At 44.4% G+C, this 24,555-nt stretch overlaps 1 protein-coding gene across 9 annotated transcripts in view; it reads left to right on the plus strand.

Annotated features, from left to right (window-relative positions):
* RASAL2 (RAS protein activator like 2) overlaps positions 1 to 24,555 on the plus strand; it is a 187,978-nt gene that overhangs the window by 140,783 nt on the left and 22,640 nt on the right. For 8 of the 9 annotated variants that reach the window (XM_055724688.1, XM_055724689.1, XM_055724690.1 and 5 more), the window contains exons 5-10: positions 4,549 to 4,658; positions 14,660 to 14,813; positions 16,383 to 16,481; positions 17,321 to 17,875; positions 20,260 to 20,404; positions 23,670 to 23,814. In XM_055724688.1, the coding sequence (XP_055580663.1) occupies positions 4,549 to 4,658; positions 14,660 to 14,813; positions 16,383 to 16,481; positions 17,321 to 17,875; positions 20,260 to 20,404; positions 23,670 to 23,814 (1,208 nt within the window). Of the gene's footprint in view, positions 1 to 4,548; positions 4,659 to 8,669; positions 8,793 to 14,659; positions 14,814 to 16,382; positions 16,482 to 17,320; positions 17,876 to 20,259; positions 20,405 to 23,669; positions 23,815 to 24,555 lie in introns of those variants that run through there. The other variant, XM_055724692.1, reaches the window with a different exon arrangement.

Raw genomic sequence — 24,555 nt, forward strand, 5'->3', positions numbered from 1 at the left:
TTCTTACCCCAGTGTTTGATGCTTTTGGCTGAGATGATGAACCTGCTCTGAACCTACTCCACACGCCCGGCTGAGTACACGCTTCTGCGCTCTCGCTTGCTCTCTTCCCTGGCTTTCTCTTCCATCCCTGTTCACCTCAACCTGTGGTTCTGAGGGGAATTTATACTGAGCTTTAACCCATTAGGTGTGGACCATCGAGTCTGTCTCTTGAAGGATTAAGGCACATTTTTTTTACAGTTATTCTCTCGCTGGACTCCTCTTAAAATACTGCTTTTACACTGTACTGATCTTTTCAGGTTTCATCCTAGCTAAATAATTTATCCTACCCAAATATGTTGTACTTTTTTATTAAGAACTTAGTCGTCTTCTGCCAGTTTGGGTAATAAGTTTATATCTTTCTGTCTGAGGGTGTTTGCTTAAGCAGTAAAAAGCACACTGTTCTTGAAAATATTCCGTGATGATTCGTAAAGCTCAGGCACTTCATTTCATTTAGGTGTTGGAATCAAACAGCAGTGTATTTTGTGTTGAAATAGGTCCTTAAGAGAAATACCTAGACAACAGGAAAAGAAGTAAGGGTGCTTTTGTCCTTTGAACGGCATTGGCAGGGATTTCTTCTCTGTAGAAGAAAAGGAAATAAAACTTCCAGTTACATGGTTTTGTTGCCCATTTTTCATCACTACATCTTTTTTATATCTGCATTCAGTATTTAAAAGCATTTCCTTTGGCAAATGGAAGTCGAAAAACTGCTCAGTTCTGGCACACATGAATTTTTCATGCTGCTCCCAGGTTGTCCATCTGTAAGCACTGGCCCCGCATGAACTGCCAGCAAGGTGGAGAGAGCAAATATTGCAAACATTTTCAAGTCTTCTGAGGATGACCAATAAGTACTCTCTTGGAATAATTTTTATCCTTAGGTATATTTTTTCCTTAATTTTTCAGGTTTTTTTGGTATAGTTGACTCTGGATAGCCGTATTCAACCCCAGATAGTATATTTATTTCATAAGGGAGTAGATTATATTCATTTAAACCAAGAACGTGTTTCACTAATGTTAAAGCAATGCCAATTTAAAATTGTGCATGCGCACAGAAATGAATATTCACGGTCCCTCTCTGAGTGGGATTTGGAATGACTCAATATAAATACTTTTGGACCCTTGCTGAATTGGGTCACCTTTGTCTTATTTGCCCTTAAGGGGAGAAAACCATGTTATTTCGTGTTTGCAATTTGAGTAGCCTGAGAGGTACTGGAACGAAGCCAGGGTCCACCAGATCTGAATCCCTGTAGTTGGGTTTGTTACTTTTTATGCTGAGAGGTCAGAATATATGAAAGTGCCTTTGAAAGTGCTATACATTCTCTGCTTGAATTCCAGCAATGGCCCCAAGAGAAGCCCAAGAGCATCTATTGATTACAGGGTTCTTTCAAAGGCACTTTTTCAATACCAAGACCAAGAAAAGTGCAGGAATACCAGTACAGTTTGAGTGGCGCACACAGCTAAAAACACGTCTTCCCTTTTGACAGTACCTTTTCACCCAGCACGCTATGTAGATTTGTGGGCTTTTTTTGCAGTATCTAGATATCTAGAAAAAGATACCTTTTCCGCTTCTGTTTCCTATTTCAGAAGAACATAGCAGCTTTCACCCCTGAGGAGCCAGCTGGCTGCAAGCCTCAGGAATTGAAGGGCAGCCTTAAATGCAGCACTGCCTTCAGATGCAGCAAACAGATTCCCTCTTCCTTTGTCCCCTGCAGCACCATCCCGCAGGGCATCCCAATTTCTGTGCTGCCCGGACAGGCACGTGGCAGGCTCTGGTGTGTGTGAGCACGTTGTTTCCTACATAGGTACTTGGGAGAGGATGATCTGCATGTGCTGGAAGGATCCTACAGTCAGTATTGGATATGGGTAGGCTTTCAGTAGTGCATCACCATCCAGATCTCCGTGCAAGAGAGGAGCCGGGCCATCATGCTGCATTTGCTGAAGGTGTCACGTGGCGGGGGGCTGAGGAACTGTGGGTTTGGTGGGATTTTAACAAGTGACAGCTGAGCAGGACTCGCTTGGTCATTTGTGGAAAGAACCAGAGTGAGAACAAGCGTGAGGAGGGAGAGAACCCACCTACCAGTGTGTACAGAGAGGGGAACTGTGCAGTTTCAAGAAGGATTAGGATACAGGATTGAATTGTATAGGAAAGGAGGGACAAACTGAATGTAAAGGGATGAAGAATAACAGAATGAGTAAAGGCAGAGGGGGGGGTTGAAGGGTGTGCTTGTTTAAAGGGAAGAGAATACATTTTGTTGCAAAAGGAACACTGAAAGTATGGGGAGATAAAGGCACATATGGGACTGGAAAATTGGTTAGGGATGCTTGCACTGTATGTGTCTTGAACCTGACCAAATGCAGGCTTTGCTGTTTGGAAACAACTTCTTTTCCAGCAATTAACCTGGCATCATGCACTGATGAGAAGAGGGTGATAGCCCTTTCCTTTGAGTACTGGAGAATCATAGAGCAGCTGGGGTTGGAAGGGACCTCAAAAGGTCGCCTGGTCCAGCCTTCTGGGGGAAATGAAGCCTAGAGGAATCACGTAGCACCCTGTCCAATCGTCCATCAACCACATTTTCTTCCTGAAGAGGTGAAAGAGATGTGAGATTTTTCAGACTAAAAGATTACAGATGAAGTCATCTTTTGTTGTGGTGGCCTAATTCTTAGGAGTCTGAGATGAACAGTGTCACACACTTCAGCCTGGCTGAGTCACCTGGAGCCAATAAAACACTCTTGTTTTGTCAGTGTCCTGCACAGGAAAGAACAGGAGACCTTGTATGTCTCCAATTTGCTGATGTCTGTATTACAGGAGGCAGCTGTGGGCAGCATCTGTCACCTGTCCCAAATGCAGTTTGTGGAGGTTTGCCTTGCAGATGTGTTGGAAATCAGCTGTACTTGACTGCTATCCTAGCAAAACACGGGTGATGGGGGAGAGGGCTGGCCCCAGCTGGATATAGCTGTTACTAGACCCTTACTAAAGCAACCTGCTGGTTCAACCCACACCAAAAGAGCATTCGTTTTAAGCAGATTCTACCAATCTATAACCAGTGTGTAATATTCTTAACAAACATGGTTTCGCTCAGGTGCGTTTGCTGAGTCTCCCGGCAGCAGCCCACAGTGTGCGGTGGCTCCGGTGCAGCTCTTCTGCGTGAAGGAGCAGAACTCATTCAGCCAGTAAAATGTTGCTTAATCCCTGTTGGATTAAGAACCTCTGTGTTTGATTATGCTAAAGAATGTATGTGCATGTATGTCTGGTTTGTTTAAAATGTGTATTATGCTCAAAGTAACTTAAAGGGCTATAGAAGGAAATCAAAATGTGCAGGTGCTGAAATATTTCCGTGTTCCCCCACATGTACAGATGCACACAGCCCTTGTATCTCAGTGGTCAGGTGTATTTGTGTTTCACTACTGGTAACGCAGCAGTAGCTCTTGCTATCGACAAAGAGAGAACTATCAGGAGAGGTTGAGGACTTGTTTATCGGGGAAAGAAGCTGCTAAGGGATGATATAAGGCAGCCTGCTGCAACGGAGAGGGGAATTACGAAGGTGACAGAGCCAAACTTTTTCCCACAGTGGCAGATGCTGTAATGAGGCAGCAGCTGAAGATTGCTGCTTGGGAAGTTTTTATTGAACACAAGGACTTCTTTTTTTTTTTTTATTTTTTTTTCCCCCACCTCACTGGAAAGGTTGTGCAGCACTGGACTGAGTTACCCAGAGAGGTGGCAAAATCTCCGGCACCAGAGGTTTTTTGAGACTGAACTAGACGAAGTCAGAGTTAGGCTGACCAGCTGTTGGCAGATGCCCACATCAAGCAGGAGGCTGGCTAGGTAATCCCCAGAGGCCCCCTCCGACTAACGTGGCTTTGGTCTGCGATTGTTTGATGAACAATTGTAGTTCAGAGGGCAGATGACTTGAAGATTCAGTATTTTTAGATCATAAGTAGCTTTTTGAGTTAAGCTTTGCTTCAAAGCAAGACCAGAACAGGTATGTGAAGTCACTAGCATGTGAAATCTTTTAAAATTTTCAGTTTTGGGTAGTGAGGCTATTGAAATTACAATTATTGTAAGACTTAGCAAGCTATATCTAAATCAAAAAGGGAAATCTGGGTGCAACTGTGGTTGCAATAGATGCTCATAATAAAAGACATCTTGTACCCTTAATATGACCAAGAATTAAAAACATGGCCTGTAAAGGGGAAGTGGGAACAAATGCTGACATCTAATTCTTAAATGATAATTGCGGGGGTTTGGGTGTCTTGTATAATAGCTGGAATTCATTGAAGTGCACTTGTAATGTCAGTAGTGCTAATTATTGCGATCTGAATTTATCACATACTGGAACTGTCATTGACAATCTAGCCCTGCCTTTCTTCCTGCTCAGGGGAATCCCAGTACAGCACGTTCTGTAATTGTTGTCGGCAGGAATCGCTGCTGAGTTTGGGCTTGATGACAGTGCATTGATTGATTTATTACTGGCATCAGTTTCCCTGTTTCACTTCTGCAACTTCTCATTTTAGGGCTTCTTCAGTAAACGTCTGAAAGGGTCCATCAAGAGGACAAAGAGTCAGTCAAAGTTGGACAGGAACACAAGTTTTCGTCTCCCATCTCTCCGCAGTGCGGATGACAGGTAAGGTTCAATGCATCTCCCAAACAATCTCTCTTCATCCAGAGCTACTTGGCAAATTTACAAGCACATGGGTAGTTTTCTGGGCCGACTTTATTATACTAGAAGTTATTTAGAGTCTACTGCTGACACAGGACTGGAAACTTTTACTGCTCTTAACACCTGACGAAAAGTTCAGGTTAAGCGTATGGAATCCAATACCTTTTTCTGCATCTGTTTCAAATAAGCCGCAGACTTTAAATTTCATGATACAAAACCGTTGGATTGATCAGCTTTAGAGAAACTTGCCTTGATATATGCAGTACTTAATCTGCAGATCAGTGCAGTGGCCGAATAGGAGGAATTGTGCTGGTGTGAGCAGATCAGTTCAGCTAGCACTGGCGAAGCCCAGAGATCTGCAGTGCAGTTCAGACTCGTTAAGAATCCTTGCTGTTGTCAGTCAATTGTGTAGTTACTGCAGTGTTACTACAATGAACAGATGGTCTGTTCTTCAGGAAACTGGAAATCACGGTAACTTCAGACCATCTTAGTGCTCCATTTGGTATATTCTTGCTTGTTTAGTTTTTGGCTGGCGATTCAGGCTGGGAATGGATTGTATATGAGGCAAGCAAAAGCTCTCACACGCAGTTTTTCCTAACTATTTGTGAAGTCTCTTAATTGTTTTTATTAAACATTACTCTGTTACATGCCACAGAGCATGTACCTAGCTCAGCAGGAGAACTAGACTGAGTGAAAAATAGGTTGCCCGTACTTAAGGCCACGGCAGGCTTCTGTGATTTTTGCATTGTTTAGTGCATTTTCCCTTCTCCTTTGGCTGAGTTGAATTCATTATTTGTATCTGTCATGCTGTGCTATTTCAATCAGTTGTACTATCTTCCCCATCTGAAAGGCAGCACCATGAAATCATGGAGATAGCAAGGCTTCGGATGTTAGAGGTCTTGTTAAGCTCACGAGTTACAGAAAAGACTGCTGCCTACCAAACGTGACTAACCATGTGGATAATGTTGCTCCTGTAGTCATAGTAATGTCCACCCGGTCTATTTTGAGTTAAGTTTTGTTATAAAACCCTATATTCGGGGAGTTGCAACGTGGCTATGGAAAGCAACTCAGTGAGCCTAGGCGTGTTAAATAATGCCAGCATGTGATAAAGTACCTGTTGTTTTTACCCTTGTTTGTAACCAGCTTTGCCTGAAGTTTTGTCATGCAAAAAATCTCTTTGCTGTAAATAATGTATTTGTCTTTCCCTACCTTGGTACTCATGCTGGATGTGGACTGATGATACATCCTTTGCAGTGCAAGGGAAATGCTGTCATTCTGGGAAAGCCAGTAAATTTAGCTACAATTAAGCCCTGCAGCTTTGGTTTAAGACATGATATTATACACAGCAAAGCCACCTTCTCTTTAAAACCAGGTCCCCCTCTGCTCCCTGCCAGTGTGGGCACAAACTGTCAACTAGACTTGAATGAAACGTGGATTTTCTCTGATGACTTGCAAAGCATGAAATCCATTGCATGTGGTGATGGCATTAGGCGTAGCTGGTCTGTTCTGTCAGTCCTCTTAAGTCTGCTTGGCATGGATTTAAAAAGGAGGATCCAGATGCAAATGAGCTGAGAAGTCCCGGTGGCAGAGTTCATGCAGAGGGTTGGGGGACAGAGCCCTGGGAAGGCAGCGACGTGCAGGATGTTAGACAGGGACAAACCTGTGGTTGCTCTTTACTTTCCATCTGGTCACCCTCCTCCTTAGGCCTTCTACACTGCCAGCCTTATAGCAGTGCATCTTGCATCATCAGGGCATGAGATGGGACACTGTTGCGGGTTTTTTTTGGCCTGATGCCATCACTTGCTACTAATGGAACAAAGCATCTTTGATACCAGCCCATGTGATCTTCCTCCTTTCAGAGGTACGTTTGCTGAAGTAAACAGAGGGCACAGTTTTGAGGCAGGGGGGACCATTTGGGAGTAGCCAAGCTATGTGGAAAGCAAGCGGAGATTAAGTTTATTTGGAGATAAATCTTTGTACAAATGAGTGTTGATGCTCAAAAACATGAGCCTCACCTCAAGCTCTGTTTGCAGCCTTGTGCTGCGGGTGAGCATCACAAATTGCTGCAAAGTTATTTTTGGAAAGAAAGCAGAACAGCACCACTCCAGCTTGTAGTTAACTTTTGTTGGCAAGATTGACGGTTTAATGGAGTTCTCTTTGCATTTGTGGTCTAATCAGACAGCACACCAATTGAATATACCAACTTTGAAAGTTGAGGGTTAAAGCTACTACTTTTCTAATGGTATTTTATAAATAAAACCATAAAGGAAGTTCAGTTCCACTGTAAAGGGAAACTTGCCAATAATTTCTCCCTTTCCTCCCATATGTTTCACTCTGTATCTAAGGGTGCCTGAAATTGCAATTGGTGGGTAGAACAGCAGGAAAAACAACTCGGAAACCATGTGGGAATGAAGCGCTGAAGATGAGGAACAGATTAGTGTACTGGGAGGAGATGGGCTGGAAGAAATAGGAGGCTAAAAAGATTGATTAGTGTTCAGAATTCTGCTGTTGTTTGGAATTTTTTCCAATGGGACAAATCAGTGACAACTGTTTCTGCCTGAAAGAAGATAACACGTAGCAGCTGACTCTTAATTCATGAGAGGGAATTGCCGTTCTCTCACCTTCTGCTCTCCCTGCTTTCTGCATGAGTCTTAATCGGTTGCAGTAGAAACTTTCCTGTCCTGTGCTGGTGAGTCAGCCCTTTCCCATTTTAAGCAGGTGATGCTAGGTGATGTCATGGTGTTATACAGGTTTTCAGGGCCAGGTTAACTGATAGCATCTACTTTTTCTTGCTCTGACAAATACAAGAGCCCTGCCTTCAAAGAAAGTATTATACAGCTTTATAAACCAAAACCCTGTAAGGATTAGAAGGAAATAGAGGCTGCTGTCATGTTGCTTTCTCATGCTTCTGGGGTGTTTGGATCCTGTTAAGAAACAGGAGATGTTTATAGATAAATACCTAAAAAATTCTGGAATAAGGAAGATTAGTTACCCCGGTGCACATCAAGATTTGGGATACTGTAACACTGCGTGCCGTGCTGGATGGTGACAGAGGGTGGGAGCTGTCTGTTTGGAGTTGGTTTAAAATAGAAAGGATTCAGGAATGTTGTAGGAAGGAGTGATGGAGATAAGTTGCAGGTTTTTTTCATAATCAGATTTTCTGTTTCAGCAGAAAGAAGTTGGCCAACCTACTTTTTTTGGCTCTTCGCTTTGTTTCAGTGTGACTAGGTTAGTGGATGGGGAGAGGAGACACCTGCGGTGCCCCTCCAGAAATGAGCCTGCTGTGGGTCAGCAGCCAGGCATCCTGTAGAAATCCAAACCCTCTCATCCGTAATTCCCGTCGCTTCTGTCACTCCAGGCTCAGCTTGTTTGCTGGGTAGTCTGTTGTACTGGAAAACCCACGTTTGTCTTTACAAGGCACTAACGTGAGAAGATTTAGACTCTGCTCCGTTGTGGCCGGTGCCAGATGTGAATGAAGCTTTTCAGACACGTGGCCAGTCCGGCACCGCACCAGGTTATCCCTGGCTCTCACCATGAGGCTATCTGGCACCGTGTTAGCGCATCATCTTTTACAGCTTTTCCAGCCTGTTTCCCACTGCATTCTTTGAGCTCTTCAACCCACATATTTGTCTCTCACATCTTCTCGGTGTCAGTAATATATAAAACATGTGAAAAAAGCGTGAGAAAAGACTTAAGGAAAATTGCGTTTGAAAGGAGGGACCAAATCAGTATTTTTCAGTTTGCAGCCAGGAATTTGAGAGTATTTCCAAGTGGACCAACAGTTCTCGCCTCAGTTTTGTTTACGGTGAGGGAGCGAAGATGGTCGAGACGGGCTGCATATGGTCTCAGCGACTGCAATAAAGCTCTGCAGACAGCTGGGAGGGTTTTGCCCTGTTGGGATTTAGTGCCACGTGGGAATCCTCCTGCTTTACTAAAAGTCATTTTATGGCATTATCAGATAGTCGTAGACGAGCACAGGATCCGCTGTGTGCTCGCTCAGAATGGGTTCCGGCAGGTTGCAGGGAAGCGGGTAGCCATGGCTCTGGGGTTCATGGTGAAACGCTATCGCTGTTCCAACGACAGCTTTTTCTACTTTCGGTAAGTTCTCGCTCCTTCCTTCTGATTTCTTTGTAGTATGAAAATAGCACAGACCGTATAAATAATAGAAGCAAATCTCGCTGTGTGTTTCATATTCATTCATTTTAACTTAACGCCGGTTTTCAAAAAAAGGGTGGTGATTTTCATCTTGATTTAGACGTAAGGATAAAAATCTTTGTTACACAACGCGTTATTAAGGCTTGACTCACTCGGAGCTTGTATTCATTCAGCGTATCTGTTTCTATCTGCATACTGGAGTGTGGGGAGAGGGGAGGAGTGGTTTGTTTCCGGAGAGACGTCTCACTCCTATTTTGGTGAACATATTTCTTTCAGCTGGTTTTTTTCAACCCTCATTCAGTTGCTTGTTTTTCACTGAAAACTGATTCTCAGTGTTAAGCCTGTTGTCACAAACTTTCACCTTTGGTGTTAGATGCCTCTGTCCCACCTGCACGCTCACTTGACCCCTTTATAAGAACACGCTTCTTCATGGCTGATGCTTTTCTGCAAATCCCGGGCTCTTCCACATTGTGTTCACCTATACATTGCTTAGCAGTGAAATGAAACAGAATCAGTTAAGCATCTCTGGTCCAGCAAAACAAAAGAATTTGAAACATTAATAGAAGAGTCCATGGTTACAGCAGGGTGAGGGGAATGCTACCACTGTGAAATTCAGCAGCCTGTTTGGCTGCGCCGTATGAGGTGCCTGTTAGACAAGCTGTGATCTGTAGGGAGAGGAGGCAGGCAGGGAAGGGCTTTGCAAAACCGGGATTCAGACAATGAGGCTTTGGGTAGGGCCTGGCAAGAAAGGACCAGAATCTCAACGGAAGGCTAAAGCAATATGCTCGGAAAAAGCCAGCGTTTAATTGCAGCGGAGTAGAACTTGCATCTAAATAAGCTACCCTAAGTTTATGATTTGAAAGAAAAATTAATAATGAAACTGGTTAAACTTGTAGAATTGTTGACCAAGTAATAGGATGTTCTGCTAATTGGCAGTTGGAAAATGAAGTGGGGTGTGGTGCCTGCAAAATGAACACTTGCATGGGGAAACCTGATGCTGCAGCACTGGTTCGAGCGCACCTGTATTGCAGATGATGTTGCCGACGTTAGGGTCCAGGTCGGCCAGCGCTGAGCAGAAAGTTCACTGCGTTACAGTCCAAGCTCTCTCCTGTGACTTTGCGAGTGGCTAAGTATTGAATTCAGCTTTCTGATCTCGGGGTGTGTCTCTCAACACACGCGTATTGTGCTGGAATTATTTGAAGCATGCAGATGTACAGTTTCGCGTAAGACCAGTGAAGGCATGGCTTTAGCCGGGTGCTTGGGCTGAACAAAAAATGCTTTTCAGAGTTCTTTGCCTTCATACCAGTTCGCTAAAAGAAACAGATTATGGGATTCTGTTCCTTGGTTGTTCATTTCTAGACTTTTTTTTTTAATGTTTTTGATTGTTGATGTCCACAGGCTTGTTTTCCAAGCAATATAGTGCTCTCCCTGGTAAGCACAGTAATTGAAAGTCTTTTGTGCTTTGTAGGTTGGCTTTTAAATAGGTCAAAATCTGCAGGAGAGCTTCATAACCAGAGCAATTAGGATTTTAACCCTTTATCCTACATGCCTTATAGATAGTAGAACATAACAGAAGTCGGCTAATAGGCAGCTGTATGCCATGGGCAGCCACTGAAAGACAGAGGTTGCTAGTTCCCGGCTTACAACCGAAATCTTCCCGTAGTGGAAAATTACTGAATTATGGTGGGCAAGGAGAGAGGCTCAGCTTGTGGCTGGGCCAGCAAGATGGTGGTGTGGATGAGATCTTTTTCAGTAGCAGTGGTGTGATGCTGCCAGGCCAGTGGTTTGGGGCTTTGCCTGGGCTCTGATTTAGAAGGAAATTATGCAGCTCTGAAGATCAGTGCTCCAAAACATGTGAAAAGAGGTGAGAAGTTCCTCCACCTGCTTTTCCTACGGGAAAGAAATTATGGAGAATACCTGTCTAAGAATTGTTTGGTGCTGCTGGTAGCTATTTGCTCAGAGCTTGTATTGTATGTTGTTCCTTTACAATCTTTTTTCTTGCCTGCAGTAGTAGAAAGAAAAAGCAGCAGGAAAAAAAATTGATCATCGGTGGTTAATTGTAATTTAAAACAGGATTGGTGTTGTTAATGGAGCTGTTTAACAGAAACAGATTTGTACAAACAACCCTTCCCCCACCTTTTGCATGTGTGATCTTCCTGTTTACAGTAATCTGCTTCTCTGGGATTACCTCTCTCTTAACAGAGACTCCAAGCAATATGCGTTTTATCAGTAGCTTCGTACCTAATACAGGAAAGATTCTGTTAATCTAGCCCCTTTGCTGGACGTTGGAAAGTTAGTGGCATCTATGCAGAAGGAAAGCCAGCAAGCAATTTTCTTTCTTTGTTACTTAAAGCTTCAGAATATCAGATGAGGTTTTAAAGCAGCAGAAGACTATTATTTCTGGATAATTATTGCCTGTATTGATTGGGACGCTGCTGATTTAGGCACAAGTCAATGATTTGCTTTGCAGATCTATCAATAGATCAAATATATACCACGGTGCTTACAAGTGCATGTACTTGCGTTTGGAAATGCATGCGGTTGCATCTAACCAACAACTTTATGACACTGCCGTGGTGTTTATGGAAGATAAAGTGCCAATTCTAAGCCACTTAATGGTTTCATTGTGCTGTTTTAAATACGGTAACTTCGAGGGATCGCTCAAACAGATAGACCTTCCTCTGCCCCAGGACTGTGAGTCAAGGAAACTAGCCGTGCTCCAGCTGATCTGCAGCCCAACAAGACGTGCAAAGCTAACTCGTTAGAAGAGCAGTGAAGCAGACTAGATGCTACTGAAAGATGTAGCCTGCGAGACGGGTTGCAGAGGCACGGGGTACGATGGCTGTGCCTGCCTGCCTGTGCCCACACCCTGTCCCCAGAGCTGTGCGCAGGCATGCTGGGGAGATGCCTCCCTTGCTCTCGCTCTCTTTAACTGTCTGGGTCTTGATAGGGAAAGAAGAGGAGGGACTTCTTTCTTTCTGGAAAGGTCACCTTTGCCGCGTCTGCTGGCCCCCCTAATCTCCTTACGGGAGGCTGCACCATGGTGACATGCAGCCGGGAGCCTGGTGGTGTCACCCGTGGGGCCGGGTGGGAGCACAGCCGATGAGGAGAGAGATTTCCATCGCCGCGCAGCTGTGACTCTTCTTCTTGTCCCAGCGTATCTGCCTGGCATGATGCTCACCTGAAATGTGTAACCTAAGGCTTGAGGAAGAACTCCTCCTGGATATCTGTGCCTTTCTTCCTCTCCCGGCAGGATTTACTGTCTGAGATGTAGCCCAGAGAACGGAGCTGGCAAGGGAGGGCTGTGACATGTGGCACCGCTATGATTTGGGGCTGCGCTGCTAAGTGGCTGTACGATTGTTTCATGTAGGTCTGCTTGATTTGCCTTACTCCGAGCGCAGCCGCCGCTTAACTGGGATTTGTAAAATCTCTTTTTTTCTTTCTCCTTTACCTGGTAATTATTTTTCTTCCCCTTATTTTCCCCCTCTTTGTGACCACTCCATGCTTTCCTTCCCTGACAAGGAGCTAAGGCGGGAGTTGGCTGCAGGCTCCCAGCCAGCTCCCCTCCGCTGTGCACCAAAGTACTTTGTTAGGACTGGAATTGCTGAGAGTTTGGGCAAGGGACAGAAGCCAAGTGACCTCAGCAGTGCTTTCTTGAGAGGAGAAATTAGAGAGGATTTGCAGAGATGATATTAAAGCGGTGTATTGTGGTGTGTTTATTTTAGACTTGCCCTACCTTCACTGCAGCGAGTGTTCAATTATACAGGGCTGAGGTTTTAGGTTTGCGTTGGAGCAGCTGCTGCTGTAACCTGTTATAACAAAGCATGCACAGTGCAGCCAACGCGTTTGTACCGGGGCTGCTGTTTTGCATTTGAAATCAATGTCTTTGTAATATTCCTTTTATGAAAGGTTTCTGCTGCCTGCACTTAGGTCATCCAATATATTAAATGGGAACAAAGTTCTCCCTTACTGTTTAATAAATCTTATCGTATGTGAATCTACTAGGATACCTTCGGCGTTTTGTTTTGTACAAAAGAGCAGTCAAATGAGCTCTGCTTGTTGCTTTACATGTATCCTTCGTGATACCCAGGTTTTTGTTAAGCAGCCTTAGTAGTACTGAAGATGCCTTTTCCAAATATTTGTTGGGGTTATTTTTTTTTTCCTCTCTGTTACCCCACAGAATTGCGCAAGGATAGGAGGGATTTGATTTTGCCAAGAATAGAAAACGCGAGGATTTTTTTTTGTATAAGATATGTGAAGGAAGTATACAAAAATACTTATTTTTCAAAATTAAGGAAGCTCTTGGAGGTAGCTGTGGTTTTTACTCCTCCATAAATATATTATTTTTAAACATTTTCTGTTTGATACTGGGAGTTGAATAGTAGAAGATACACTGTGAAAACAAACACAGGAGAGAGAGCATCGTTTCAGAGCTTCACTTCTCTCTGCGTAATGTGTAGACAACTGATGCCTTTCTACTTTCACATCTGTTCCTCGTGCTCAGCCTTCCTTGCTGGGTGTACAGCCGTATTTATGGACACGCTTTCATGGAACACAGAACAGGCGTAGGGACCAGCACGAGCCTCGGTATCTTAACAAAACCTAAAGAAACAGCTCCTTCTCTGCTAAGCCGGGACTCTGTGCTCTTCCTCCTTGTTGGTCATCTGTGAAGGCCTTGACCAAGTTCCAGCTGGAGGAAGAACAAGATGCGTGTGCGCGTCGTGTTTACTTTCGGAAGTATAGAAGTGCTGGTTGTGCCTAGAGTGTCACAGGACTTGATTGCAGAAGCGTGTAGTCGAGGTGTCACTTTGGAGGTAAAGGAGCACAGGTGAAACCACTGTCACCTATGCACGGAGCACGTTTTAGAATGCTGTCTGACAGCAGAGCTCCCTGCCATGCACAAATGCTGGATTGAATCGAATTGGGAGCGTACAGAACGTGTTGGAGTGCGTTTTATGCCGTGGCTGTTGGTCGCAAAAAGCGACGGCATAGCGGAGGCAGGGGAATGTCTTGGAGAAGTACTCGAAAACCGGTGGGAGCAAAGAGAAGACTGCCTTGGTGAAAAGGTGCTGTGAACTTGGGAGGTGCCAGCTCAGGTGAAGCTCAGGGATTTACAGGGCAGAGGGCTGAGAAGAAGCGGTACGTGTTAGTGAGGGGATGTTAAGAGAGAATGGAGGTGTCAACAAAAAAAAAAAATTGGAAACTGTTAAAACTGGAAGAAGCAACTGAAGAAGAAAATGCAAAATTTAAATTTTGTGTATAAGGTAACCGACTTGAGCATTGTGAAGTGGGAAATTATTCGAGTATTTGACTTTAGTGTAAAGGCTTTGAATTTTAAGAAAAATCAAGTGTATTGTGGGACGGAGTGTCATCTCTAATGAGAGTAGCTATCATTTTGCATTGGCTTAGAGATTGGTGTGATTTTTGCTGTTAATACGCAACGTTTATTTGGTAATCTAGACAGCAGTAAATCTTTTCAGTAACATATCCAAACGTATCTATGGCTTTTCTTTAAATTTCAGCAGTTAAGTTCTGCACTTTTTGGTGTGCTGCTGTTCTTTCACTGATGGCTCGGCAGCTCCAATTTCTAGGTCGGTGGGAATGGACTTCCTAGGCTGGTGTAGCTGGATATTTCCTTAGGAGTCTGGGATTACCAGCCTGATGTTATTTTCATAAGGCTGACAGACTAATTGTAGAAGTTGCTCCGAAGCAACACCACCAAGTTGCAGCTTTCTCTGGGATCTTGCCAGCTCTTGTGGTAATTTTGAGGAAAAAAAATGATGTTTCCTTTCCCCCTCGCGCTCCTGCAGGTCACGAGGATTGCCGAAGCTGAAAGAGTCCCGTTCCCACGAGTCTTTACTGAGCCCAGGCAGCGCCGTGGAGGCCCTGGATCTTGGGTCAGAAGAAAAAGTCTTTGTCAAACCACTTCACAGCAGTATCCTTGGACAAGACTTCTGCTTTGAGGTAAAGAAGGCTCTCCAAACACGCTGCCGATTAGATGCTGTCAGTCGGTCTCAGTCCTTGCGGGTTCGCTGTTCTGGGACTTTGTAATTGGAGAACAGATCGGCAGCCGCTGCTATCCCGAGGTTTGGGTGGGGGCTGTCTAACCAGCGTGCCATTTCCAAGTCCTTGAGGCTAATGGCATCAGCCTCTCCATGGAGAGAAATCTTTCTCAATTACCGCATCTTCTAATTGTAAAAAATCTCTTTAATTTGATAAATATCTAAGCATTTGTAGTTTGCATGCAAATATATGGTTGAAACATACTATTGCTGATAAGCTGTGTGTGTATTCATCCTCTCCAAATTCACCTAAAATCAAATTTAGAAAATATACCGTAACTGAGAAATGGGATTTCCAGTCAGAGCCCCCTTCCATTAGCTCAGCCTGCTTTCCAGTTGCGAAAGGAAAAGCTCCAGTAACTGCAGATGCATCCGTTGCACTGTGGATGCAAAGATCCTCTTGTTTCAGCCCAGACTGCGGCTCAGCACTACACGGCTCCTGGTTTTGTTTCAGAAACAGGCTGGCTGAGCACAGTCCTGACCTTGCAGGACCAGCAGCGTGTTCGTGTGTGCTATTTGGATGCATCTAAGGCCGTCGTAATCTATCGTGGCAGGGGTGGGTGCCAGTCTGTCTTCAGCAGGATTAGTCAGATGCATCTAAACTTCTGGAACAAAGATCTGTTTTACAACCTGGAAAACTGCTCTGGCAGAAAACCACCGTATCAGGCTCTTCTCCCCCGGGATGTATCCAGGAGCTGTTCCTGTTCGCTTCAGTCTCGTTCTTCTGGTTGGAAGCGCTTTCCAGCTTGCCTAGGTCTGGAGAGTTGAGTGAGAAAACTGGCAGTGACTTAGCTCTGAGGCTGTTGCTTCAAACTGCTTTTTAATTGTGTGCACAAATGAATGGAAAGAGTAAACCAAGCTTGTCAGGCCACATAGAAGTGAAAGAAACCCAGGTGGTTCCCCCTGCCTGAAAGCAGCGTTGTGTATGGCATCGAGTGTCAGGGCCAGAGCAGAGCACAACTCCTTCGGTTTGTTTTAGACTGTTGCTGTATGTATGGACCCTTGGAAATATTTTGTATTTACTGAAGACACCATTAGACACCATTGCCAGTGTGTTTTGCCTTATATTAATACATTGTTAGTTCTGTCTCTCTTTACACTGTTAGTAACCAAACCATCTGCCTCTGGGACTTAACAGGGAAAACTGCAAGCATTTAATAGCTATGGATCAATTAACAAGTGTTTTAAAAAAAATAAACTAACTGGTTGATTAAAGCCTGGTTTAAAAGTCTTTAAGAGGAGCCTCTGGTGCTTCTCATATGTTTTTATATTAATTTGAACTGACTTTTTTTCTCTCTGCATTTTGTGGGCCTTTTAACCTCTCTGCCTTCTAGGCTCCCATATTGTTTTTCTTGCCTCTTTCATATTTACTTTGCTGCTCAAGCTGTGTGTATCTGCCTTCCTGTCTTTTGCAGCCTCTTAAGTGTCTCCTAGGCTTGCCTGAACTCAGCCTGTTGTTTATATGTTCCAGGTGACCTACTCTAGCGGCAGTAAATGCTTCAGTTGTTCCTCCGCAGCAGAGAGGGACAAGTGGATGGAAAACCTACGCAGGACGGTGCAGCCGAATAAGGTAATAGAAACTGCAGCAATCAGATTACTGGGGGGATGGAGGTGGCATGATTGGATTTAAGTCCAGCCTACCAGGGCTTCCCACAGATGCATCCTCAATTAATGTAGTCTGGGGAGATGTCCACTCGTCAGTGTCTCAAAAGCTGCTGTGTACTATTTTAGTGAGTGCAGTAGGTCAAACCTTTAATGAATAACTACTTGTCGGCGTGCTTCCTGATTCCTGCCCCGGTGCCTACTGGTGTTTCAGGCTGGGTTTCTGATACCGTGTGTCTCAGAAGGATGGGACGTGGCTTCCTAGGTTTCATGGTTTACTGTGGGGGCACAGTTTTGGGCGGGGGGGGGTGGGGGGTGGGAGTGGAACCAAAAGGAGTTTGAGGCGGAGTGAGAAGGGAGGTCAAGCTATTGATCAGCTAGAAATATTTGATAGGTCACCTCCGTAGCTGGCATACTAGTAACCTTCGAGGGAGAGGCCAACAGCGAGTGCTCTGGGAGCTAATTCACAAGAGTCAACAATTTCGTGTGTCACACCAGGCTGGCAGCTTTGGAGGGGCTCCTGTGCAGAGTGTTTGTTTTCTAATGCGTTTCAAATACAGTGTTTTGAGAAGCAAAATGTTCTCGTCCCCACCTTTGACATACAGAATACAGCCCTTTGCCTCTATTTTAGAAAATGTCTGGTTTTCTAGAGATTCTGAATCTCTGAAAATCAAAGAATCTGATTCTGAATTCTGACTCTGTCCCTGCCTTGGGCACAAAAGGCAGCCCTTTGTTGCTCCTTTAGAGGACAAATCAGTCAATTTTTAGGGATTTTTGAATGAAAGCTGAGCTCTTTCTTCTGCACAGGACAACTGCCGTCGAGCTGAAAATGTGCTCCGCCTCTGGATCATTGAGGCAAAGGACCTGGCCCCCAAGAAGAAATACTTCTGTGAGCTGTGCCTTGATGACACTCTCTTTGCCCGCACCACCAGCAAAACAAAAGCAGATAACATTTTTTGGGGAGAGCACTTTGAGTTCTGCGGGCTTCCTCCTCTTCACAGCATCACAGTTCACATCTACAAGGACGTGGAGAAGAAGAAGAAAAAGGACAAGAACAATTACGTAGGCCTGGTCAACATTCCCATGGCTAGTGTAACCGGGCGCCAGTTCGTGGAAAAATGGTACCCAGTCAGCACACCTACACCCAACAAAGGGAAATCGGGGGGACCTTCCATTCGAATAAAATCCCGTTACCAGACCATCACCATCTTGCCCATGGAGCAGTACAAAGAATTTGCAGAGTTTGTTACTAGCAACTACACCATGTTGTGCTCTGTGCTGGAACCTGTGATCAGCGTCAGGAACAAGGAGGAGATGGCTTGTGCTTTGGTGCACATCCTGCAGAGCACTGGGAGAGCTAAGGTAAGAAAAACCTCCTGTCAAAACGACTCCCTCTCACTGCTGGCAGGTGATACCTTTTCAGCTAGAAACTAGGAAGCCCACGACCGTAAGCAGCAGCAGAAGGTGCCTGATGGGGTAAGGCTAAGAAAAAGGTCTCAGAAGTCTTTGAAGAGACTTGGGCAATTGCATCTACTGGGAAGGCATGTAGACAGGCACAGTACCAACAATGAATGAGAGAGAAGACAAAGATTAAAGGTGCTGTGTACATAGTGCAAGTAGGAGGACTATATATTATTATCCTGTCTTCGTGTTATTCTAAAAATGAGACCTGCACTGCAGTGTGGTACTTCAGAGAGGTTCACTCAGGAACCTTTGCTGTATTTCTAAAATCATGATACAGGATAAGAGATAAGTAAGCAAGAGATTGGTAAACTGGAGAATTACTTCTATAAACAAATCTCTGCTACAATGAGTAGCAGGGTGCTAAGTCAGCTAGTCAATGCTGACATTGATTCGGTCAGCATTTGAACAGCCATTTGGAGAATCTATACTCGGTTAATGACGGTCCCACCTGCCCCAAGGATGTTAGTAGGAATTGGTGCACACCGATGGGTCTCTGTGAGGCAGCAGTTGGAGCGATCCTCAGTTTCTTATAATAGATCGTGGGAGAATAATCCTGTAGGTCTTGGGAAATTCTGAGAAGCATTAATAAGCATTGATTTATCAGGATGCTGCCTGTCAAGTGGGTGTGTGAGTAGTACCGAGCTGGAGTCAGCTTCTTCCAGTAAGGCCAGCTAGAGCAAGTTAAGCACAACCAAGCACAAGTTAGAGAGTAAGAGATGCAGAAGGATGGCCATAAGCAACATCCAAGGGTCAGCCTAATTTAACTGTTCCAAAAAGATCCTTTCATGTTTGCATAGTCGTATCCACTCTCTGCTGTTCTCCCCTTGCCGTACGTCTCGGGAGGGCTCGTGCTCTGTGACAGTGTGTGTGATAGGACCTCGTTCCTTACCAAGTCACTTGTCGATTGAGAGAAGCTGGTAGCTGAGACAGCTTCTGTAGGGCTGTGTTGAAATCCTGCTGGAAAACAGGTTCTGGACTCCCACAGTGCTAGCTGCAACAGGTAGATAACTTAGCGTTACAGCTTCGTTTTTCTGTTGCCTGAACATTTGGACCTCTGTTTACTGGAGGTGTTGAGCAGTCTAGGCTGACATAACCCAGAGCTGCAAAGACAGTATGTTTCCAGTTCTCCCTGTATCGGTGGAGATGCAGCTGGATGTCCCCAGTTTCTACCAGGTGAAAAATTACTCTCTCAGATTTTGCTGAAAAGAAACAGCAATAGTGGATTGAAAAAACCAAGAGTACTAGATGCATTTTTGATCTATATTTATCATATATAATTTGTTCCACGTATTTTACAGTCGTGTGCAGGCAGTGCATTATGGCTTCTGCAGTTAATGGGGTTATGAAACCCTGCTACAGCACTCTTCGAGCTGTTTGGAGGGTGCTGCTGTTTGCAGCATACCAGCAAGTCACATTTATCACTCAGCCCTAATTCAGGGTGGTGGTTTGGTTTTGGCTTTTGGAGGTTCCTTTTTATTGTTTTGTAGCAGTTAAAAAAAAAAAAAAAATAAAAGGAGAAATATGCTTCCTGTCTTGGAGAACTTTATAGTGGCTGAAATTGGATCTTGCAGACAACCAAGTATTTCTTGTGAAATGCTGAGTGTCCTTGATTCACATGAAGTTATCACTCAGGAAATAAGTATTACTGTAGAATTAGACCCTGTATCAAGAGGTTATTCGCTGTAGCCAAGACTTGCTGATAGCTGCTGCCCAGGCATTTGAATGTAGTTCAAGTGAAGCCATGTAGATCCACAGCAAGTATGTTAACTTTTTTCCCAAATCTTGAACCACTTTTGGCTTGTGAATTTAATTTATATAAGCCATTCTTCTTGTTTAAACTTCACCAAGCTATAAGAACTTCTGCGTAACTTCCATTTTGGGTGTTGAAATCCAAGTTTGTATGGAATATTCAGCATTAAAAGATAAATATAATATCACAGCTTCTTTAAGCATACAAAGCCACTGACAAACTGGGGAGGGGTTCTGTTCAGGATCTAAACTGAAACACAAGCTTGGCTGTAAAGGTTTTAGAGACTTTTGCTTCTCCCTTTATAATTTGTGATCTGTATCATTTTACAAGTATAATAAATCCAAGAGGAGCCCTGGCTGTTTGCTTGGCCCATACTATATGCAGCATCAACACCCATTGTCCCAAGCTGAGCAACTATTTCAGTAATCCTTTCGCTCCCGTGTTTATCCTTTCTTCTTGGCTTCATGCTGTTAGCCTGGCATGACTGAGTCTGGTTAAAATAACTTCTTGCCATTTGACCTTTTTTCTTCAGGACTTCTTGACGGATTTGGTGATGTCCGAGGTAGATCGTTGTGGGGAACATGATGTCTTGATCTTCAGGGAGAACACGCTTGCTACCAAAGCTATAGAGGAATACCTGAAGTTGGTAGGGCAGAAGTATCTTCACGATGCGCTAGGTAAGAAAGTGCCTGTCTTGTCACCTGTTTGCATTGCAGGGGCTAATCCCGAACTGTCTGCCACATGACTGGTGCTTCGTGTGTCTAGGTATGTGGGATGGGAAGGAGCTGCCTCAGCACTCAGCCCAGGTGCCTGGTATCCAGATAGCAAAATACATGCTGGCTTACTCTTGAAGCCCTTCCTCCACGCAGAGGGAGATGCCCTTGGGTGCCTGCAGGAGTAGCGCCCAAGGCAGGGCAAACTTAATTTGATACAGCTGAGTCCCTCTTAAAGTTTCTATCACCACGTTATGTTTTTCCGGGTAACTTTCTTTTGTGTGTCTAGTTGCGATAAAGAGGTATAATACTGCAATTGATGTGTGGGCAACGGTGACTGTTCCATCTGGTATATGAACAGGCTTAAAAAACAAAGGGATTTTGACATACGGTTCACCAGTGGGGATAGAGACCAGTGCTTTGTGTCGTGGTGTCAGAAGTGAATCTGGTGTGATGCGCAATACAATTAGGTAGAGATTTCAGAAAGGGTTATGAATGTGAAGCGTGTATTTCACTGATCATCTCTGCTAGAGACGCTCCTGCGCTCACTTTAGGCTGAAGTGCCACCACCTAGGGGGTTAGATATACTCAGGGGTATCTGGTTGACAACTAAAGCATCTCTGGTCAGGCTCTTTCACTTGTCGTAGCTAACAGCAAATGTTAGCTGTGGTGTTGACACGTGTCAAGTGTGAGATGCCCACCCTAGCGCTTGGGTTGAACACAGGTAGTACAAGAAAACCAATTTCCAGATGCTTCAGCTACAACTGTTGGTAATGCTGGCACATTCCAGAGTGACCCTTGGACTTGCTCAGCCCTTACCTTTGCCACGGAGCAATTAATTCATTAACATTTGTGTTAACCTTTCAAACTGACACCTTGCCCCAGTAAAAGTGCTTGGACGCACACAGCCAGAGGGAGCGAGGCTGCAGGGCTCCTGAGCAGTACAGGGCAGGAGATCAAGATGCAGACTGTCTGGGGAGCCTCCTGCCTGTGTTTATCCAAAGTGCTCTTTATTCACCACCTCATTAAAACTGTCTGGCCAGCCTGTGCTGTCCTCCTCCGTTCCCCCCGCAGGGTGTTCATGTTCGCGGTTACGTGCCAGGGTGGATTCTGATAATCATATTGTTGTCCCCTCTCCACCAAAAGGTTCTGCTCTAGTCATAAGCCACTGCTTTGGAAATTACTGTCCGTGCAACTAATAGTGCAATGAAGAGGACCAAAAACAGGCACACTGCGAAGAAACTCGCAGCCTGGCTACAGTTAGCTTTTACCAGCTCCACACAATCCTTGTCACCCACGATTGCACAATGAGCCACCCACCCCCCTGTTTCTTGGATGAAGAAAGCTTTGGAAATTGATACAAGAGAAACAAGACCAGGCCAAAGCCACGTCCCACACCACATCCTTTCACACACACACACACACACACACACACACAAATGCAAGCAGCTTGCTTTCCCAGCAGTCTCGCTTGTCCTCAGCAATCCCAGATGCTGGCAAGCCATCAAGGAGGTAGTTGGCTAAATTAGTGCTCCAAGGGTCAGTACAGTCAGGTCTGTGATTATGTGCATTTTGTCCACTTCTTAAGTGTCATGAGCCTGTTCTGGTAGTTTTATCCTCATGGGTGGAACCACGGAGCAGAAGTCACAGTCCTAGGCTCTTGCTTGGTGTGGAGAAATGAGCAGCGTGTTACTAGGAGCTGTGCTTTTCAGCAGACTGAACGATCAGCTGTGGGACCAGTATATTACATTTGACTGCAAGTCTCTTAACGTGCAGTAATTACATAAAAATAATGACTTCTAATACATCATTTAAAGCTGAGTGATAAGATTGTAAATCACAGATGTGAGAGATGGAAGATCCCGCTAAGGTCATCCAGCTTGTCTGTAGCTCAGGGCAAGGTTGCTCGTGACAATACACCCGCCTAATTCTTTGTCAAGTTTTAAATGTCATTTTCCTCTGATGCCCTGTTCTTTGAAAGGATTAACGACATTCCGCTTGGTGTTAGCTATTTAATACATCTGCCAGAGCATCTTAATATACGATTAAGGCAGGGTCTTGTGGACCACAAAGAGTAAGGTTCAAATGTATTTAAGGGGAAAAAAATTATCCGGTAAACAACAGTTAAAACAGAATTGGATCAACAGAACTGATGCTGAGAGTTTTGCAAATAAGCGATCTAGATGCCCTCAGCAGAAATTTCTTGGACCCCAATAAAAAACAAAGCTTAAGAAAATGTGCTGCCTGCTTTGCTTGCAAGAACACTGCTGACTTAAGGTTTGGGGAGAGGGGGTGGGAGGTGTTTAAGGGTTTTTATGAAAAGGCAGACAAAAAACCAAAACCCTTTTTTGCAAACAAACCTTGTGGCGTTAGCTCGAAGCCAGCAAGATCATTTGAGGAGATGAACTTTAAAGACTTTGCATCATGAAATGAATGAATAAAGAGTTTTTCCTAGTGAAGGGCAGTTGAGAAATCACTTGGTGTTCTAGCATATGTAGAAGGAAACCTAGTAAGTAGTTCATTCCAGTGTGTCAAGCAAAGGAAACTTTGTCTGGTTTTGTATGTGTCCCATTGCTGTTGGGATGCTGCAAGAGGAGGATGAAAGAAATGCAAAGGATTTTGAGACACGCAAGCTCTGAAAGTGTTGTAAGAGGTTGAGAAAAAGAGGTTGAGAAAATCAGCAGTATCTAGCTAGCACTCAGGTATTACTCGTATTCAAGAGCAAGGTGACACTTTTTAAAATTTTAAAAAAAGGTAAATTTAGAAATAATAAAAGCAAATAGCATCATCAAGTGCATTTCCTGGGGAAATTATGAAGACAAAAGAGCACAGCTTCATTTCTAAGACTGTGGATAATTTTATAGTGGATAATACAATTTGAATAAAAAGTCAAATCCTATTCTTTAGGCTGTAAGTGAGGTGTCTGCAGGGTTTGTAAGCAAAGCCATCCTGTTACTGCACCTGTGTGTGGGGGCAGCGAGGGCACGGGAGGCTGAAGCGTCAGAACACCGGCCGTCTGATCTGGTACGGCGAGTGCTCTGTTCTGAAAGACCTGGGAAGCCGTGTCCCCAACATCTGGTGTCTGGAGGCTGTATGGCAGACACAGGGAACAGAAGACGCTGTTGCTGAGGAAAGGGCATAAGGAAAGATATAAGCAGGATTTAAAGGTGTATCAAGGAGGCTTTTCATCTAACTACCCTGGTTTTGTCACCCTCTTCCCTTTGTCCAGGGGAGTTTATCAAGGCTTTGTATGAGTCAGATGAAAACTGTGAAGTGGATCCCAGCAAATGTTCATCCAGTGAATTAGCAGATCATCAGAGCAACCTGAAAATGTGTTGTGAGCTGGCCTTCTGCAAGATTATCAATTCTTACTGGTGAGGCGTCTTCCCTCCCCTCCTCCTCCATTAAGTCATAGGCTTAGAGGGTGCCCATTTCTTCTCAGAGGATGAGAACACAGCAGTTGTCTAGGGAAATAGCATAGACCCATCTATCTTGTGAGACTGCCTTGATTTCCTTTCCTCGCTACCTTCTTCCTACGTGTGACAGCATATTGCAGGTGGCACTTGTGCGCGAATTGAGGGGTTCCAGTCCCACACACCGTACCTGCCAGGAGCTTCTGCTGAAATACTCTGCCAAGGGAACACAGACTGAGCTGTGACTAAATAAGGAGGGAATAAAGTGAGAAGATAACAGCTTAGCTTGAACTTGGGATGAAAAGCTGGAAGTTTTGATGTGTATAGAAAACTTTCAGACCCTTTACATCTGTAGAATTGAGCAGGAGATCACAGGGAGGAAACGTTGGCAGAGAGATTTCTATTCATCTTTGTTTCAGAGCAGTACTAAAGGAGGGCCTTTCTGCTTCAGAATGAAGCACTGAGAGAGCTTAACAAGCGAAATAAAAATTTCAATTATGGAGATGGGTTTGGTTCAGTTTGTTTTTAATATTCTAACCCGCTGTTTGCTCCAGGGTAGCAATGGATAAGCAGTTCTTAGCTTGCAAATCAGTGTGTCTGAAAACGGCTTCACTTAACATATATGAACAAGGGATGCTCCAAAGACTGCTTAAGTATCACCAGATTAAATGGGGATCTAAGAATAGACACCTAATGACATTT

Source organism: Falco cherrug, chromosome 12, assembly GCF_023634085.1.
Source record: "Falco cherrug isolate bFalChe1 chromosome 12, bFalChe1.pri, whole genome shotgun sequence".
Lineage (NCBI taxonomy): Eukaryota > Metazoa > Chordata > Aves > Falconiformes > Falconidae > Falco > Falco cherrug.